We start from the raw sequence: 18,597 nt of genomic DNA, 5'->3' as shown, positions 1-18,597 counted from the left end.
GGAGGTGGTGCCGATGGGTGTTGTCAGAACCCTGGGAGGCATAAGAAGAGGATCATCCAAAAGGTCCATTTGATCCCCACTCTCCACTAGTAGGGTGGCTCTAGCTATGAGCATCTTACAATCCTTTCTGAGATTGGGATCTCTAGAAAGCTCAACAAAAGCCAGTAAGTAAGAAATCTCCACCCATTTTCTTTCTCTTCGACAATATTTTTCTAACTCTGAGAGGGTCCTTACCCGTAATGTCCCAAAAAGGGGCCATGCCTCATAATTTTCCAGGTGATACTGAGGCCAAACGGTGTTGCAAAAATGCACCAGCTTTTTAAGTTCTTTTCAGAAGCTAAAATTTTTCCAATTTTGTAAAAGACAGCCCAAAGGCAAATTCTTGGGAATTGAAGAGAATTGACCCATTTCAGGCTTAGGGGAAAGGAAAAAGAAAAAAATATCTAACAGTTTCCCAATTCCCTAACACAGAGAGAACTGAGGTTTTGGACCTACACTTCCTGATAGGGAGTCTGTCCTCTATGCTAAGGAAGGTATTACCCAGGTCCAAGTGCTCAAGCAGAAGCACTGGACCGAAAAGCCTGGGAGCATCAGGCTGAGTTCAAGACAGCCTTGTAGCTATCTGACTTACAGGGACCTGAGAGATCAGGTCTGAAAACCCTTCCAAGGCAAGCTTAGCTAGCTGCTTGGAAATCCCCCTCCCAGCCACAAGACAACAAAGGAATTGGGGAGGGGGAGGCTTACCAGTCGTGGCTGAAGAAGAGTTTGAGATTTAGCAGTGCTTCCCGGTCAGGGAACCATATGAAGAGGTCTAGGAGTTTTGGGGTGCTGCAAACCCAAAATCGCGGTACCAGGCCCTGCTGAATGAATTCAACTCAAATCTTCTGATTCAGCCAGAGGAAAAGTTTATTAGTGATAAATCACAGAGGCCAGGTGACGCCCATAAGGACAGGCAGGCATGAAAGGTTCTCAGCCTTGTAAGCCTGAGATTCTCAGCATCTGAATGAGGGCCAAGGTGGATCTGAAATACTAAAGTAACTTTGGGTGGCCAGAGAAGGGGGTTGGGAAAAGGGTCTGATTGGGGAGGTCTGAGAGATTGAATAGACAATGGGAATAGCTAATGGAGGGAACAGGAAGGCAGAAGTTTGAAAGGCATCTGTAGAAAACCAAAGGGTGGGGCTAGGACTTTGAAAAGGAGATCAGGGGAGTCGATAAGGAACTGTTTGAGACCAGAGTAAGGCCTTTCTGGGGCTCAGACAAAAGGGAGCCAGATTCCCTTTGGGGCAAGAGGTGAAGATCTTGGCTTGGGCCTGCCCCCATCACAAGGATCCATGGCGGTGCCTGAGACTTTTTCAGGGGGTCCATGAGGTCAAAACAGTTTTCATAATATTTTTAATTTTTAATACAGCAAATATTAATAGATATCATCCACATAAACAAAAAGTTTTTTTTTTTTGGTGAGGCAGTCAAGGTTAAGTGACTTGCTCAGAGTCACAGCTAGTGAGTGTTATGTGTCTGAGGCTGAATTTGAACTCAGGTCCTCTGGACCCCAGGGCCAGTGCTCTATCCACTGTACCACCTAGCTGCCCCCAACAAAAATTCTTTTGGGAGAAAGGTCCTCAGTTTTTAAAAGTGTAAAAGAGTCTTGAGACCAGAAAGTTTGAGAACCAATGAAATAGATGATTAATTTATACAGTGACTAAAATAGTGTAAAGGAAAACTAACTTTTGTCTTAAGACAAACTTCAGTCATGACTCCTGAAGACTGATGCTAAATTGTATTTCTCACCTCTTAGCCAGAGAGGCGATTTCACTAGAGTTGCAGAAAAGGTATTTTTAGACACAGCCAATGTGGGTTTGTTTTATATATTTGTACTTTTTTTTTAAGTGAGGGCTTTAATTAGGGGAGGATTGTTGTGAGAATGGTTGTGAGTTGTGATTGATTGTGATACAAAATAAAAGATGAAAAGGGAAAAAAAGAGCATCTGTGAAGTTTTAAAATTATACAGAGCAAAAGAATGTTCAAAAGATTCAGTAGGAGCAATATCACTCTACCGTGGGCCAGTTATGTTAGTTTTGGAGAAAAAGTATGCAAACTGTCCTTGAGAAGATTGGCTTTGGGGACTAAGGCTCAGCCATTAACATAGCTTCCTGCTTTCCTGAATACAAAAGCTGCCTGCTCCTAGAGAGTCTGCAGCTCTGTCTCAGACTTAGGAAATCAAACTAGCCCTATGGGAAAGTTGTGCTCCTCAGAATCAAGAATCCTCCATGAATATCATTCCCTGTTCTCCAAGTCCTTCCTCTGCTATGACTAAATAAACTTCCTTTTGTTAAGGGAGTATTGGTATCCTATTTCATTCCAGTCTTGAGCTGGACCTCTGAATTGGCCTGGTAGGCTCTGGTTGGTTACTGAAAATGACATAGATAAGCATAATGATGATTTTTCAGCAGTTTTAAGTTTTATATGCAATCCTCTTTCTCTTTAGGGGGTTTAGAGGATTATAGGAATTTTTATGTGTGAAAAGTTCATTTTTTAAAAGGACTTTAAAGTAGAAATTTTTTAAAAATTACACATTATACCTTTTTTTTCTTCTTGACTCAGACTTGTGATTTTACTCTTGTGGAAACTTCCTTCACTCATACATATTAAGTACCCTTCTTTTAACTTGGTGTTTTTGAGAATTCCTAGGAGGTGGGGTGTTGTTACTAAGAGGTTAAATGCCTTGTCCTTAGGCACTCTCATTTGTGTCAAAATGGAATTTGAATTCAGGCATTCCTAAATCTAAGGCTAGCCTTTGCCATATTGCCATCTGTTTCACACAAGACTTAATAGAAATTAAGACTTGGCCTAAAAACAAATTGTTTTCCCTTAAAATAAATAAGATTGTAGAAATTTTAAATATACCAATTTAATATGTATTGCAAATATAGTCCATAATATTTCTGAAGTATACTTCTCCATTCAGTTCATGTTGTCATCCCTGTGACTCTGGAATTAATGGATAGGTATGGAGATAATCTTACAGGTTTGATGAGGTACATGGGCACCTCAAAATGTTGATGTGCACCAGAATGATGAATAGACATGTGGGTCATAGTGTCCTGAAAGAATTCTCTTGGACAGTCTCCAGTTTTAAAAAAGGCATTTATTGGGGTGATGCACCCAGTGGGCCTGCTCCCCTTGAGAGGCAGAGCAATTAGCTAGGTTAGGTCTCTGGTCTATATACAGTTTGATGGGGTAGGGAGAGGGGGAGGAGGGGCAAGCACGGCCCTGGAATGCCTGGAATATCAGGTACTCTGGAGGTGTCTTTGTCATATAGATAAGCAAGGAGAACAGAAAAGGGGAAAGGGTAGTGCTGCTCTGGAATGTCACATAGTTGGGGAATGCTTTGTGAAAGCACACCTCTCAGGTGGAGGCATCCATGCATAATCTGTGGCTGGTCACATCTTGAATTTTACTTCATGTTTCACATCCTGAGTCCTGCGTGCCCCATCTGCCTTGAACATTCTCCATCTACCTCATGAGGCTGATGTCACAAACCATTTCAGATCTTATGGTATGTGCTCATTAAGAGTGAAAGCCCTTTGTTCAGCCTATTGACTGCATACAGGAAACTCATATTCAAATAGACACAAATTAAAATTATCTGTGGGGCTGTGACCCCATAATTATAGGTCTAAATGTTAATGACATGAGTTTATAGGATTATTGTGGTGAATTACAGAGAAATGAAAAGGATCACAATAACCATTAACCTAGATTCTACTTAATTCCATTTAATTTGCTTACTAAATCATTCTTTCTTTTTTTTTCTGTACTTAATGACTGTCTATTTTCCCCCTCCCCCTCCTCCCAGGGACTGACCATATTTGTGTCAGACTAAGTGAGGACTCACACTCTGTTTAGCACACTGAAGCTCAGAACTCCTGAGTGAAAGCAATCCACCAGTCTCAGCCCTCCTCAGCAGCAGGGATAACAGGTGTATATCATCATGTCTGACCCCTTTTCCTTTATTCTTTCTTCAGAAATTAAATTATTTTAGTTTTAGATCCTTTTAAATCTTTTATGCTTATTAAAAAAACGTATCTTTACTGTAACAGTAAAATAGTGGTAGGACAGAATTTTAATAGGAATGGGAATAAGCATTTATTAAGTGCCTGCTGTATGCCAGTTATTATGCTGAGCACTTTAAATTATTATTTCATTTGATTCTTACAACCCTGGGAGATAGGTGTCATTATTGTCCCCATTTTCCAGTTGAGGAAACTGAGGCAACAGAGGTTAAATGACTTTCCCAGAGTCACACAGCTAGTCTGAGACAGGCTTTGAAGTCAGATCTTTCTTAGTCCAGGCCCAGCACTGTATCCACTGTGCCACCTACCTGCTCTAATTTTTAATATTAATGATTGTTAATAATTTTAATGAATGCTATTACAAATCTGGGTTCACAAAAGATTTCTTCTTCTGAAAAGGTAAAGCCCTCCCCAACTTTTTCCTTTTTTATAGCTTTCCCCTCTCTACCAAAAACTAGCTTTGTTATTTTTACCTTTACATTATATTATTTGCTGTTCTTGGAATTGACCATTCTGTATATCATTTCCATTTCATATAAAATGTACACAGTTTATTAATATACAGGATCAGATTGTGTTTTGTCAGCCTGTGGTTGTTTTTAGTTTATATTTTCATTTTTAAATTTTAGAAAGATAATTTTTGAATGTGTACTTATTTATGCAAATGCAGGCATTAATATCTATGCATATATATGATACATTGTCATATTGTATGAATATAATACATATGAATACAATCCAATATAGCAACATCTACAAATATACAAAACATATATTTAGATAACCAGTCGTCATTTGATGTAGGTATGCAGTGACAAACTGCGTGTGAATCAGTGCAAAGCTTTATAGGAAGCATTAATTTTTCAGTTAATGTACGAAAATTGCATTCACAAACATGAGCACAATTAAAATGTAACTGAACAGAATGAAACTTGTCGAAAAACAAGGACAAGATTTTAATGTATGTTAATGAATGGCATTGACTGTTTAAATAGATGACTATCTTACATAGCATTTAGCCATTTTTAATCCTGCTACTATTAGGTAGGAATCATTTATAAATATAATAAAATATATTTACAGTAGGCGAAGAATACCTTTTAATATGGAAGATGGAATTTTAAATTACCTCTAAAAGGAGCTGTGGACCTATTTGTAACTCCTCTTTCCTCTGGTATTAAGGGGGTAGAATAAAGGGGAAATTAGATAAATGAGGTGCCAAACCATCATTTACTAGGAGAATCTTTGAATTTTAAGTCCTTTAAGGTTAATGGCCTGAATTACTGTTTGTTCCCATTTTTAAATGTGATGTTTATAAAAATATTTAATTTCTAAATCTTAACAGAGATTAAAATATTTAAGTTCCCAATTGCCAAGATATTGTCAGATATTGATTGTCTTGGGATTTATTTAGCTATGTTATGTTATTTAACTTGCTTCCTACTTTTCTCTTATATACAGTGGAAGGCCTTGGTCTGTGTTGGGGGATGGATTAAAATTTAATAATGGGAGAAGTGTGTAAGTTTTAACTGTTGAATTGTATTGTACAGTATCCTCATTTCTTGAAAAGAGAAGGCAACAAACTTCAGATTATGCTGCAGAGAAGGAAACGATACAAAAACCGAACTATTTTGGGCTACAAAACGTTGGCAGTGGGATCCATCAACATGGCTGAGGTAGGTTCTTAAAAATCTAACAACTGGTAGATGAATAATTATAAATTCAGAAATGTACAATGAGAGCCTATTATATTATCCACTGTAGAGTGCCATTCAGAATAAAGTAAGCCCATCTTAGATAAAATTGGGAAGAGAGGAAGGTTGTTACTAGAATATCAGAAAGAAATCATAACAGTATTTCAATTCAGCAGATGTTTATCAAGTATCTGCTATGTTCAAGGCATTTATATTTGGAAAATATAAAATTGAAAAATTATATACTCTCTGTCTTCAGATAGCATACAGGTATCTGATGTACTAAATTTTAGATCCATTGCTGTTATGCATAAGCTAATTACTGTGTAATTATTATTAGAAATTTATTCATAGGAAGCCAGAAATAGCTATTAGTGTTAAAGAATTGTATAATACCTTTAACAAGAGCAATACTTTTATGTTAAATACTTGTTTTTGTTACTACTGTAAAGAGGCATAGCAGGGAGGGTGAGATAGGTATAATACAAAATATGGTGTGGTAAGGGCAGGAAAGAGGCAGGCAGGTGGTCTAAGAAAATTTGAGGAAGTGTAGAATACCTTTAGCTGTCAGGGAAGACATCAGCAAGGAGGTGGCCCTTATGCTATGCTTCAAAGAAATAGGATTTTAATAGAGATCAAGTAGGATTATATTCATGGTAAGATAGGTAACCTTATCACTAATTTGGAAGTTAGGTAACCTTATTACTAATTTGACTGAAATGTAGAGCATGTGAAATAGGGCAGGGAATTAGAGCCAGATCGTGGTAAACTTCAAATGGTAGGCTAAGGAGAGAGCCACTGATGGGCTGTGTGTAAGGGAGTGGCATGATCAGACCAGGGCATTAGAAGATTTTTTTTCAACAACTTTGTGGAAGATGAATTAGAAAACACACTGGAGGCAAGAATATAAAGGTCTGAAATAAGGTGATGGCAGTTTGTAAAAAAAAAAAAAGGAATGGATATGAGAAACATTGTGTAGGTGAAATATTGACATTAGCTGGAAATTTATTAGACTTGATGGAAGATAGAAGCCTAATAAATGGAGCCATCATTAGAAATAGTACTGTTTTTCATGCCTAAATTAAATTCTCATCTCTAGTTTTAAAAATTCTTCTCTGTGATGTTCAGCACATATGTCACCTTCCTGGCAATAGGGACAAATATGGGGAGGAAGATGATGAGTTTAGTTTGGAGTTTAAGTTTTAAGGTACCAGGGTTATATCCAGGTGGTAGTGTCTGATGTGGTCTTAGGACAAAGTCATTTGAAGATCACCCACATTTATGAGGTGGGAGAATGATGAACCAATCCAAGAGATGAATAAGGAGTTGTCTGGTAGGCAGCGAACTAGGAGAACAGTGGCACGAAAGACAGGAGGGAGGCAGTGGTCAATTTCACATGATGCAGAGAAGTTGGGGAAATTGAGTACTGAGAAGCTACCATTGGATTTAGCAGCTGAGAGAGAGAGAGCAGTTTTGAGAGAATAGTTTTCGTAGAACAATGGGCTCAGAAAACTGATTTCAAGAACTGGAGGAGTATATGGGTGGGAGCAGTATAGACCTGTCTTTTTCAGAGTTTAGCAATGAAGGTGGGAAGGGATATGAGATGATAGTTTGATGGAAAGCATGATATAAAATCTTTAAGATAGAGTGAAATTTTCTTGTGTTTTTAGTTGACTTCAGAATTTCAGCCAGCACAGCTGAAGCATATTGTGTAAGACTTCTCTTTGTTTTCCCATAGCTCTTAAGAGGAGCACCGTTTTCAACATAAATGGTTTGGGTTAACATTGTGTATTTTAAAAGTATTCTCATGTGCATAAATCTGGAAACCAGAAGGAGAAAACGTAGTCTAGAATATTCAGGTAAAAATCTCTAGAAAGAAAAATAGGAGAAATTTTGTTGTCAGGTTATACAATAGTGATAGAGAATATCAGGTAGCTGCTAAACTCTTTTAATGTCCAAAGCAGGGCAGTTAATAGCTTTTTTACTCATTTCATCCTTCAAAGGGTAGAGGAATCAGTAATGCAAGATCCTAGTCTAGATCTTATTCTCATGACTGGGACTGAATTGGAGTGAAAATAATGGCGAACATTATAGTGGCAGTAACCACTCCCTGGAAGAGTTTGTGATAGAGGAAAGGAAATGGGGGCATAAACTTGACATATACCTTAGACTTTGGGAAAGCAGCTTTCAAAGAGTTCAGAAGTAGATGTAGGACATCAATGATTAAGTAAATGAATTCTGCAGGAGGTGTTAGCCTAGAAGGCATGGGAAATTCTTAAGATGAAATTCTTAAGACATGAAGGAAAGCAGTTCCCATGAGAAGGAAATAGAAGAGTTGTTTGAAGAAGACCAATGTCAATATACATGAAACTCGACCAACTTAGGTACCTTTTCAAGAATTGTGTCAAAGATGGAAGCAGGTAACAATGGAGGAATATAAGAGTGTGGCATCGTCCTATAAAAAAAATTAAAATGAAAATGGAAAAACCCCCCCAAAATAAAAAAAACCCTGATGTTCTAAGGACAAAAGAGAAATAACTATGCCTAAATAATATGTGTATACATGCAGTAAATTGGACATAATCTCAAAGGAAAGGCAAAGGAGGATTGGTAGTGGAATCTTACAGAAGGCTGGATTTAACTGAAACTTGAGGGGTTTAAAAAAAAAAACAACCCATAAGATTTTATATTTGATCTTGGAGGTAGTAGGAAGCCCGTGGAATTTATTGAATAGAGGGATAGTGTGGTTAGTCCTTTATTTAAGATTGAGTAATTTGACAGGTGATGTCAAGTGGAAGATATACTGAAATGAGGAGAGACTTCAGGCAGCAAGACCAACCAGAAGGCTATTCCCAGTTGGGATGTGATGAGGTCCTTCCAGCACCAGGATGGTGACTTTGTTAGATGATAAAGAAGGCATGTATGGAAGCTGTTACAAAGGTAGAAACTGTAACACTTGGCACCTGATTGGATATGGAGGGTTAGAGAGTGGCAGAGGTGGGATTTGAACCCATATGCTCTCCAAATCCATTCATATTTCCACATCTTACCCCATAACAGTTTGTTTGAAAAAGGTCTGAAATCTAGTGGACTAAGCCTAGTAGGAGTCAGCAATGTTACATGGCAGCTACAAAAGCTAATTCAGTCTTGGGCTATATTGAGAAGCTTAACTTATAGGAATTCAGGTCAGTCCATATTTGGAAATTTGTATTCAGTTCTGGACACCACAGTTTAAGGACATTGACTGTCAAGATGGTGGAATAGCAAGAAGATGTATAGCCGGCTCCCTGCCTCCTTCCCGCATACCTCCAAACAGATCTAAAAATCATATCAGACCAAGTGCTGATGAGAAAATCCAAGAAAAGGAAATTTCAGGAAGTAATTAGCCTCAGCCCAAGTCAACATAGGAAGAAAGAGAAGTTTGTGGATGGCAGGAAAGGCGGTCTACTGAGGAAGAACTGTGTGGTATTTCAGAGCAGGGAGAATCTCTGCACCAGGGCAAGAAAAAGTTCCAAATCCAGCAAAGAGAGGTCTAATCTTATGCAGGGCACAAGAATAGATACTACCTGGCAATTCTGTTACTTATTACCTGGTCACAGATCTAGGACTAAATGAGTTGGAGATCTCTACCTAGGGTCTGCATTCTGCTTGTCTTGGGATGTGACAGAGCAAGGAACAAGTTCAGAAGCAAACAGCAATTTTTTGGCTGTGACCAGAAAAGGAGAGTGGGGCCTTAGTTTCAACCATCATCCCAGTCTGAAACCTGCAACAGAATAACCAGGATAAGAATCCCAGACCCAAGTGGAACCTGCTCTTCTGTCACACTGACAGTAATTGAGTCCAGCAGCAGTCTGTTGGAACTTCCAACCAGGGATAAGCCAGTAGAATTATTGCACAGATCCAAGCCCGGGTCAAGACCTTGCAGAGTTTGGGCCAGCAGAGCAATGACCAGCCTTTGCCCTGGATCTGACCACTTGGAAGCACTGAAAACATACAATTCCCTAGCTTGAGATCCTGGAAGTACTCACTCAGTACTCTAAGAAACTAGCATAAGAATATCTGAGGAGGACACAAGTTCAGTTAAGACATTCTTCCCAGAAATACTCAGAACCCAGCTTTAACATAAAGTTTGAAGTCAAGAAGTAGGCTGAAAGAATGAGCAAACAAAAAAAGATTTTTGACAGAAAAAGTTATTATAGTGACAGTGAGGATTAAGACACAAACCTAGAGGAAGATAATTACTCTAAACCATCTACAAGCAAAGCATCAAATAAAAACACAGGTTTGGCACAAGTTCATCTAGAATACCTGGAAGAAAAGAACCAAATTATTTTTTTCATAAGTATAAAATATTTTTATAAATGAAATGAGAGTATTAGAAGAGAGGGGAAAAGAAATGAGTTGTGTAAGAAAGAATTAGAAAAGGAGCCAACACCTTGAAACAAGAGATACAAAACCTAACCAAAGAAACAATCTCTCTACCAAATCTGCCTGAAGAAACAAATTTTTTTTCATTTTTTAAAATACTTTTATTTAAAATTTTGAGTTCCAAATTCTGTCCTTCCCTGTCTCTCTCCACTTCTCCCTCCCTAATACAGTAAGCAATCAGATATAGGTTATACATGTGCAATTATGTAAAATATTTCCATATTAGTCTTTTTGTACAAGAAAACTCAAGAAGACAAGTATTAAAGTAAAAAAAAACTGAAAAAATAGAAGAAAATGTAAGGTATCTCAGAACAAAAGCAACTGACCTGGAAAACAGATCAAGCAGAGATAATTTAAAAATCTAAAAGCCACAACCAAAAGAAAAAAAAGATCCGAGACATTACATTTCAAGACATCTTAAAAAGAAATTACCAAGCTCTCTTAGAACCAGAAAGAGGACAAAGTAGGAATAGAATCTACCAGCCACTGCCTGAAAGAAACTCAAAATGAAAACTTCCAGGTACATTAAAGCCCCAATCCAGAACTTCCAGGTCAAAGAAAAAATACTGCAAGCAGTCTGAAAGAAAGAATTCAAGTACTGAAAATTCACTGCCAGAATCACACATGATTTAGCAACCACCATTATCCAGGAGTAGGAGAAGAATATTGAGAAAAGTATCTCACGTAATTGGAGTACCCAAAAGAATACAAATAAAAAGGGGTGGGATGGGGGAGCACTGTCATCTGAACTGGTTAGAACAGGCAGAACTACACACAGTTGGGTACAGAAATAAATTTCACGCAATAGGGAGATATGAAAGAAAGGGGCAGAGAGATGAATGAAATAAGAGAGAGGATAGATTAAAGGTAAAGATATCTTAAGCAAGATAAACTTTAAGAATGTATAAAAATATTTAAAGCAGGGGTAGCGAGGTGGCGCCTTGGATAGAGCACCGGCCCTGGAGTCAGGACCTGAGTTCAAATCCAGCTTCAGACACTTGACACTTCCTAGCTGTGTGACCCTGGGCAAGTCATTACCTAGCCCCCTTACCGCACCCCCACCCCCCATTACAGCACTTCTTTTTGTGTTGGCAAAGAATTGGAAACCCAGCAATTAAGGAATGATTAAATAAGTTACAGTGACAACAAGATTACAAAAAGGCAAATAACTTTGAAATTATAATCATTGGAATGACTAACCATGATTCTAATGGATTTATGGTGAAACATGCTACTACCTCCTGATACAGTGGACTCAGAGTGCAGGTTGAGATATTTTGGGATGTATTCTATTTGAAATTTTGTTTTTCTTGACCATACATGTTTATAATTTTTGTTTTAATCGGGGGTTTTATTTTTCTTTCTTTTTCAATGGAAGAGAAGAGAAAAAAGAGAGAGGGAAGAAAGGGGATAGGGAAGAGAGAAACTGGATTTTGGGTGATCCAAAAAAATAAAATCAAATAAATAAGGGCATTGACATCCCTACCGAAGATCTCAACAGTGGACCCTTGGACCCAGAAAAGACACTAGGAGGAGCCAGGATCTTCTCTTCCTTTGACCCAGTCCCCCAATACCCACTTCCTGAAGGATGCTACCTATTTTCTTTTAGCTGGATGCTGTACTTCCCCATCCTTGTAGGAATTTACTCAGGTTTCCTACTCCACTGTGACCCATTATCCTCTTCCCAATAGTTGGAAGTTGGGAACATAACTATTTACATCACTTAGATTATCAGCAAGCCTCCAACTATAGTCTTTCTTGTAAGATGGTAGATCACCAGGGCTTACTCTCTGCCTTGTCATTGTTCCCTAAAGTTTACCAGACCTTGTCATATACCTTGTTGCTATACCTTTCAGTCCCCAGGACATTGCTATCTGAGCTGCCATTGCTTGCTAAGCACGCCTGAACCTTGCCTTCTATCTTGCTGCTGCATACTAAAGTGTATTGAGTTTTCCCATTAGCCCTGCAGCTGAACCCTTTTATATATGTTACCTTTTCTATTTAGAATGTGACCTTGAGAGTAGGGACAGTCTTTTCATTTTGTATCTCCATTGCTTAGCACTCAGTGCTTGGCCAGTAAGTGCTTAATAAATGCTTTTTCATTCATTTACAAACTGAAGAATGTCCAGAGGAAAACAGCTAAGATGTTGAAGAACCTTGAGACCATGTCTTATGAATATCAGCTGAATGAACTATGGATATTTATTTAGCTTATAGAAAAGAAGGCAGGGGAGGGGTGGCGGTGAGGCGGAGTATGATAACTGTATGAAGTATTTGACAAACCCTCATGTGGAACAGGGATTAGATTTGTTCTTATTGGTCCCAGAGGGCAAAACCAGAAGCAGTGAATGTGAAGTGCAGAGAGGTAAATTTAGGCTTATATCAGGAGAAATGTCCTATCCATGAGAGCTGTTCAAAAGTAGGATCAGCTATATTACTCACTGGAGGTCCTCACACAAAAGCTGAATGATCACTTGTCAGCTGTGTTTTGGTATGTATTCCTTTTGAGGATGAATTGGACCAGATGAAAATCCCTTCCAACTTTAATGTTTTGCATTTTTTTGAAAAATTTTTTAGTAGCAAGTACCCATCCTTTTTCATTGATACACCACAATGTATTCAACTGTTTCTCAATTAAGACATTTTGTTGGTAGTTTCTAGGTTTTTGTAGCTACATATAGTTTAAAATATAATTAAATACATGTTTTTTATCCTTTTGATAATATTCCTGGCTCTATTCCCAATAATGAGATTATTGGGTATGATTGTGTATTTTTATAACTTTTCAGTATCAGATAGCACTCCAAAAAAGATTCTACCGTTTGAAGTCTCACAAGCAATGTATTTAGCACAATGACCTAGCCAGTGTTGAATTTTGTCATTTTAAAACCGGTTTGCTATTTTGATTGGTGTAAGGTGTTCTCACTTGTTTTAATTTGCATTTTCTTGAGCTTCAATATTTCAAATAAAACAATTACTTTAAATTTGTGTTTCTTTTATTTTTACAAAATCCTCTGGCTTTAAAAAGCCTTGACAATCCTTTCTGTCTTTCCAGTTGTCTTTCACACCTCTACTATATTGCTGTCTAGTGACTCTGTCCTCTTTTCTGTTACTCAAATATGACATTCCATTTACCAACTCCCTACTTATTTTCTTGGAAATAACAGAAGGAAAGCACTAGAATTGAGAGGGATAGGGAAAGGCTTCCTATAGAAGGTGGTATTTTAGCTGGGACTTGAAGGAAGCCAGGAGATAGAGATAAGGAGGGAGAGCATTCCAGGCATGAGAAACAGCCAGTGAAAACGCCCAGAATTGGGGAAGAGTGTCTTGTTCAAGGAATGGCAAGGGAGCTAGAATCACTGGATGTAATAGTATGTGGGATGGCAGAGATTGGAAAGGTAGGGGATGGAGCTAGGTTATGAAGGGATTTGAACAACAAATAGAGTTTTATATTGATCCTGGAGGGAATAGACAGACACTGGAATTTACTGAGTGGAGTTGGAGGGGATGTTTGGTCTGGCCTGTGTTTTAGGAACCATAAATATGAAACAATGTAGCTTGGCAAGGTGAGCACTAGCAAGTGAGATCCATGCATAAATGCTACTGAATTTAAACATTTTGAAATAAAATGGATGCACAGAAATCCATACTAGTAATTTTTTTACAGTGATAATTCACAGTTGTTCACAATAATGTTCCAGACTAGTCAGAAGCCCAAAGGATCTGGGTATTTATTTAGACAGTAAGTCCTATAAAACTATTATGAATCAGTCCCATCTAAAATCCCTTCTTCTACAAGAATCCTTTCCCAATCCCCCTTAATGGTAATGCCTTCCCTCTGTGATTATCTCCAGTTTGTCCTGTATATGTCTTATCTGTATGTAGTTGCTTGAATTTTGTCCCCCCAGTTAGATTGTAAGCTCCTTGAGAGGAGGGACTGTCTTTTGCCTTTCTGTGTACCCCCAGTCTAGGATAGTATCTAGGAAATGAGCACTTAGTAAATGTTTAACAACTGACTATGAATTTTAATAACCACCTGGATCACATCCACAGTTATTTGGGCATATCCAGAGATAATAAAGTCTATATTATGAGAAGATTACACTGATTGATTTATTGGCATTTCAACCACTATGAAGAAAAAAAAGTATTTTAAAGTATAAAAAGAATAATCTAATAACTTAATGTAGAAAAGCAATAGTTTTTCAGAATGACTTATAAGTCAAAAGAAAGCCATATGTCTAAGCAGTTATATCTTTGAAGCTTAAATCTTTAGGATAGGTGCAAGCTATCAAATATAACATCTGGAACTGGCAGATAGTTTCCTTGTTTGCCTTGACCACCCAGTCCTGAAGGACACTTTGTGGTAGCCATGGTGAATTTTGCTATCCAAAGACTCCCCATTGCATACTCTTTCTTTTGCCAGACTTTCTTGAAACTTATTTTTCATTCCACTCTTTCTTACTGCTTCATGGGACAATACTGATCATAATAAGCCACCATTTTTCTCTTTAAGATTTTACAAAGGAGTTTTGTTCAATTTTTGCCTTTGGCTGCCATACCTCTCCATTTGGTAATGTATGATGAATGGGATAGTCGCTTTGTAATGAAAATCAATTTGCATAAGTTAAAATTCTGTAGAAAATTATTATACTAAGTGTGGATTTCTTTCCTCCATGTATTTCCATTTTTCGATGTCTATAACTTACTTAGAATTAATTGCATATTTTTCTTTTTTTTTTTCAGAGGTTAATCATGGCTCCCGTATAGGGGTCTAGACAGAAATTAACAAATCCCCTATTAAAAAAAGTTCTCGAAGTGTAAAGTAGGTATCAGATAGGGGACAGCTCATTATTCCACCAAAAGAAAAAGCTTAAGACACAAAAAGTAATAAACTCACATTAATGAATAGTTAAAATATGAAATAATAACTTATGTCTTTTATCTCCCCATAAGGCAAAGGCATGCAGTGGGGCTGCTGACCTATATTGTCTGTTCAACTTATAATTCTACTCCTTAGTCATCTAGGGCATGGTCTGGGCTTTCTTGGTCTTTGGTCCTTGGTCCTTCCTTAGTCTTTTGTATCCTCTGACAGTAGTGCATTTCTCTAGAAGCAGCATGAGATCAGCACTGACTCCTAAACTCCTAAACTTTTGGATTCTTGAGGTAGCTGCTAGGGCTAAAAATGCCCATTTCTTAGGACTGCTGTTTAATGACCAGGGCTCATGGAAAGGAACTCTCCTTTCCTCTCTCTCTGCTGGCCCCCCTCCCCCCTTCACTGGAAGGCCAAGGGAAATTTAACAGAACTGGCAGAAGCCTAAGCAATATTTTAAAAAGAAAGGAAGAGACTGAGGCAGAATTTTACCCTTTAGTTCCTCTACCTGTGTAGAGGATAGTCTACCTGCGAGGGAGGAGAGGAAGAGAACTTCTTCACAAAAGTTTCCTCCCCATGACACTCAGCAAAAGAATTCTCTTTGCCACAACCCCCAATCATGTGGGTTCATGGCATAAATCAAGAGTTGCTATGTCACTTCAGTAAAGTACCTGTCCCAAATCAAGAGACCAATGTGCATGCCTATCCCCAGGGAGCCAGAGTATATGTTCCGTAGGGTGACCTCAGAGTGCTTCAAATCCTTGTAAAATTGTTCTTGAGTTTGTTGGGTTCTATGTTGACATTCCCATGAATTTCCTCTGTAATCTCAATTGATAATTTGCAGTAGAATATTATGTATTTAATTCCTTAGGTAAGATGACAGTGTAAGACAGGCACATGGCATATACCTTTGATTCATTACCAAATATTCTTTTGGTAGCACAATATCCTCGAACTATAACTATTTTAGAACACAAGAAATATAATTTCTGATGAATGCCTCAGATTTTTTTTAAGGCAGATTCTTTGGTCTTCTGTTGCCTGAATTGGAGTAGTAAAAATTTTGTGGGAATAAGAATAATTCAGATGTGCAAATTCCTCCAGAAATAACTGGATAGGATAACACTGATTGTATCATAAATGTAAGTGCCAGAAGAAGTGAGGTGTCTCATAAGCTATAGTGAGATCCCATTATCAAAGGTATTCAAACCAGAAGGTAGATAACCACCTGTTAGGGATTCTGTACACGGAATTGCTGCAGTGTTTAGAAAGTTGAATTAGCTCTCCTCTGGTGCCCCAACCACATCTAGGAAGCATTTTAAGGTTAAAAAGTCTTCATGAAATAAGATATGCCAAAATACATTTCCTCCTTAAGGGAACTAGTTTGTAAATTGCTATTCCTTTGATTATGAGGTATAAGATCAGAATCCTATTCCCTTATACTTAGGCGCTTATCAACATCATCTAAAAAACCATTTCTAGGAACTTAGGAAGAGCTAGAAAGACTTACTTGTAAATATCGTTTTTATGTATTCCCTTACTGGGAATCTAGAACAAAAAAACCTCAGACCTCTGATAGAAAATTACCTGAAAACCTATCATATGCCATGGGTGTAAGTGATTTAATGCTTCTGCTGCAACTCATGAATCAGAATGCTTTCCTACCTCTGGACTCCAAGAATTCCTTCTATAATGCCTATTGGGCATTGACTGGATATCCTTTTCCATGGCTAAGAAGGAAAAGCCAAGTAAGTCACATACTGACCCACTTGAAAGATATAGTGAATATTCCTAGATGTCTTTAAAAACATTTTGAGTTTTTATAATTAAATGTACTGTAATCAACCATCTGAATTACCCAAACACAGGTGATGCAGCACCCAACTGAAGGAGGCCAGGTTCTGAGCCTTTGTAGCAACATCAAGGAAGTCACTGCTAAAGTAGCTGAAATATGGATCTTCTCTTTGTCTAGTCAGCCAATAGACCATGATGACAGCACTATGCATTCCAGCCAGAAAATCAAATCCACAGGTAAGTTTTTCTTCTTTACCTCTTTTTTGTTCTCTGGCTAGCTCCAGGTTGATATCTGTGAAGAATAGATTTGTTTGACATGTAGAGCTATATTCCAGCTTTCCCTCTGGATATACAGTTATGTCATCAGTGAGTCACATCTGATTTCTCTCTCCATGATATTTTTAGGCATCATTCACCTTTTGCCCTCCTGTCTAAATGTCATTCAAACATCAGGCTCAGATATGTCACCTCTGTTATTTATTCCCATCATAATACAATTGTTATACAGTAGCAGGATTCTATTATGCTTAGTCCATGTTCCAGCATGGAAGTTTTTCCTTTGTCTTGGCAGTAAATGCCTTGTGCTTACGTATTGGTATTTTGATACGTTGTCTGTTTCCAGCTAGTTTCTGTTTAACCTGTTGTGAATATTCTCCATCTGGTGTTAGATGAATACCACTACATTGGTCCTCCAGTATCTGAAACTCCTAAATCCTCTGTGTGATTCTTATTCGTGCTCTTCCATCAGTGCTCCAACAAAGAAGCTACCCAAATTGCTAAAGGCTTACCCTAGATATTTTTACATTTTGTTAGTACCTTTGCAGCTCTTGGGTTATTCCTCATTCTCACTAAATGATTAGACCACTTGCTTTTCCAGTCATACATTTCCGTAGTGATGTCCCTTATTCTACTGCTTGGACATAGGTCACTAGTGGAAATATGCTCTCACCTGCTTTTTCTACTATACATCTTTCCATTACACTTTTAGCAAACTTCATCTTTGATTCCTTAGATTCCTAAAGGTTTGAGATGCTTTAAGATTCAAAACAATATGGCACCACAAGATTTAATTGGTTGATCAGTCAGAAAGTATTAAGAGTGCTGTGCTAGACATTGGAGACAGGAAGGCAAAAAATCAAATAATCCTTACTCTTGAGAAATTTATATTCTCTCAAGGGAAATGTGTGTGTGTGTGTGTGTGTGTATGAATATATGAATATATGGAATTGGGATAGGGACTAGATCTTTATTTTCATTTGTATAAAGAATTCCTCCTGAGTGAAGAAACTCCCTCCATCAATTCAGGTTGGTATGTTCTCTGCACCTGATGGTTTTAGAGAGTTCCTTAAAGTACTGAGAGATTAAGTGACTTAGCCAGAGTCACACAGCCATGATGTACATAATCAGGGGGCATAGAGGGCAGCTCTCTGTCTACTCTACCATACTGCCTTTTAGAAATTACAGAATAAATATATGTACAATACAAATACAAGGAGGACACTAGCAGTTGAATCAAGAAAGGTATGTAGAAGGTAGTACATCAGCTGTGGCTTGAAGCAAGTTACAGATTTAGTGATGGAGATCTGAACTTGGACTGATTCCAGGATTGGAGTAACACTTTGTGCTAAGCTACATATGGGTAATTAGTCGGAACGATAGCATGGCCTCCTAAAGAGAAGGCTGGTCTCAGGAGTCAGGAAGACCAGGGTATAAGTTCCACCTCTCATATATCCTA

At 37.9% G+C, this 18,597-nt stretch overlaps 1 protein-coding gene across 4 annotated transcripts in view; it reads left to right on the top strand.

Annotated features, from left to right (window-relative positions):
* The window catches only part of PACS2 (phosphofurin acidic cluster sorting protein 2), a 330,978-nt gene that overhangs the window by 110,888 nt on the left and 201,493 nt on the right, over positions 1–18,597 (top strand). For all 4 annotated transcript variants that reach the window (XM_020974848.2, XM_078151576.1, XM_020974846.2 and 1 more), the window contains 2 exons: positions 5,624–5,749; positions 16,937–17,099. In XM_020974848.2, coding sequence (XP_020830507.1) covers positions 5,624–5,749; positions 16,937–17,099 — 289 coding nt within the window. The remainder of the gene's footprint in view (positions 1–5,623; positions 5,750–16,936; positions 17,100–18,597) is intronic.

Source organism: Phascolarctos cinereus, unplaced genomic scaffold (genome assembly GCF_003287225.1).
Source record: "Phascolarctos cinereus isolate Bilbo 61053 unplaced genomic scaffold, phaCin_HiC Scaffold_3;HRSCAF=262, whole genome shotgun sequence".
NCBI classification, from domain to species: domain Eukaryota; kingdom Metazoa; phylum Chordata; class Mammalia; order Diprotodontia; family Phascolarctidae; genus Phascolarctos; species Phascolarctos cinereus.
Note: the sequence above shows the minus strand (reverse complement) of the source record. Positions and strands in the feature narration are given on the sequence as shown.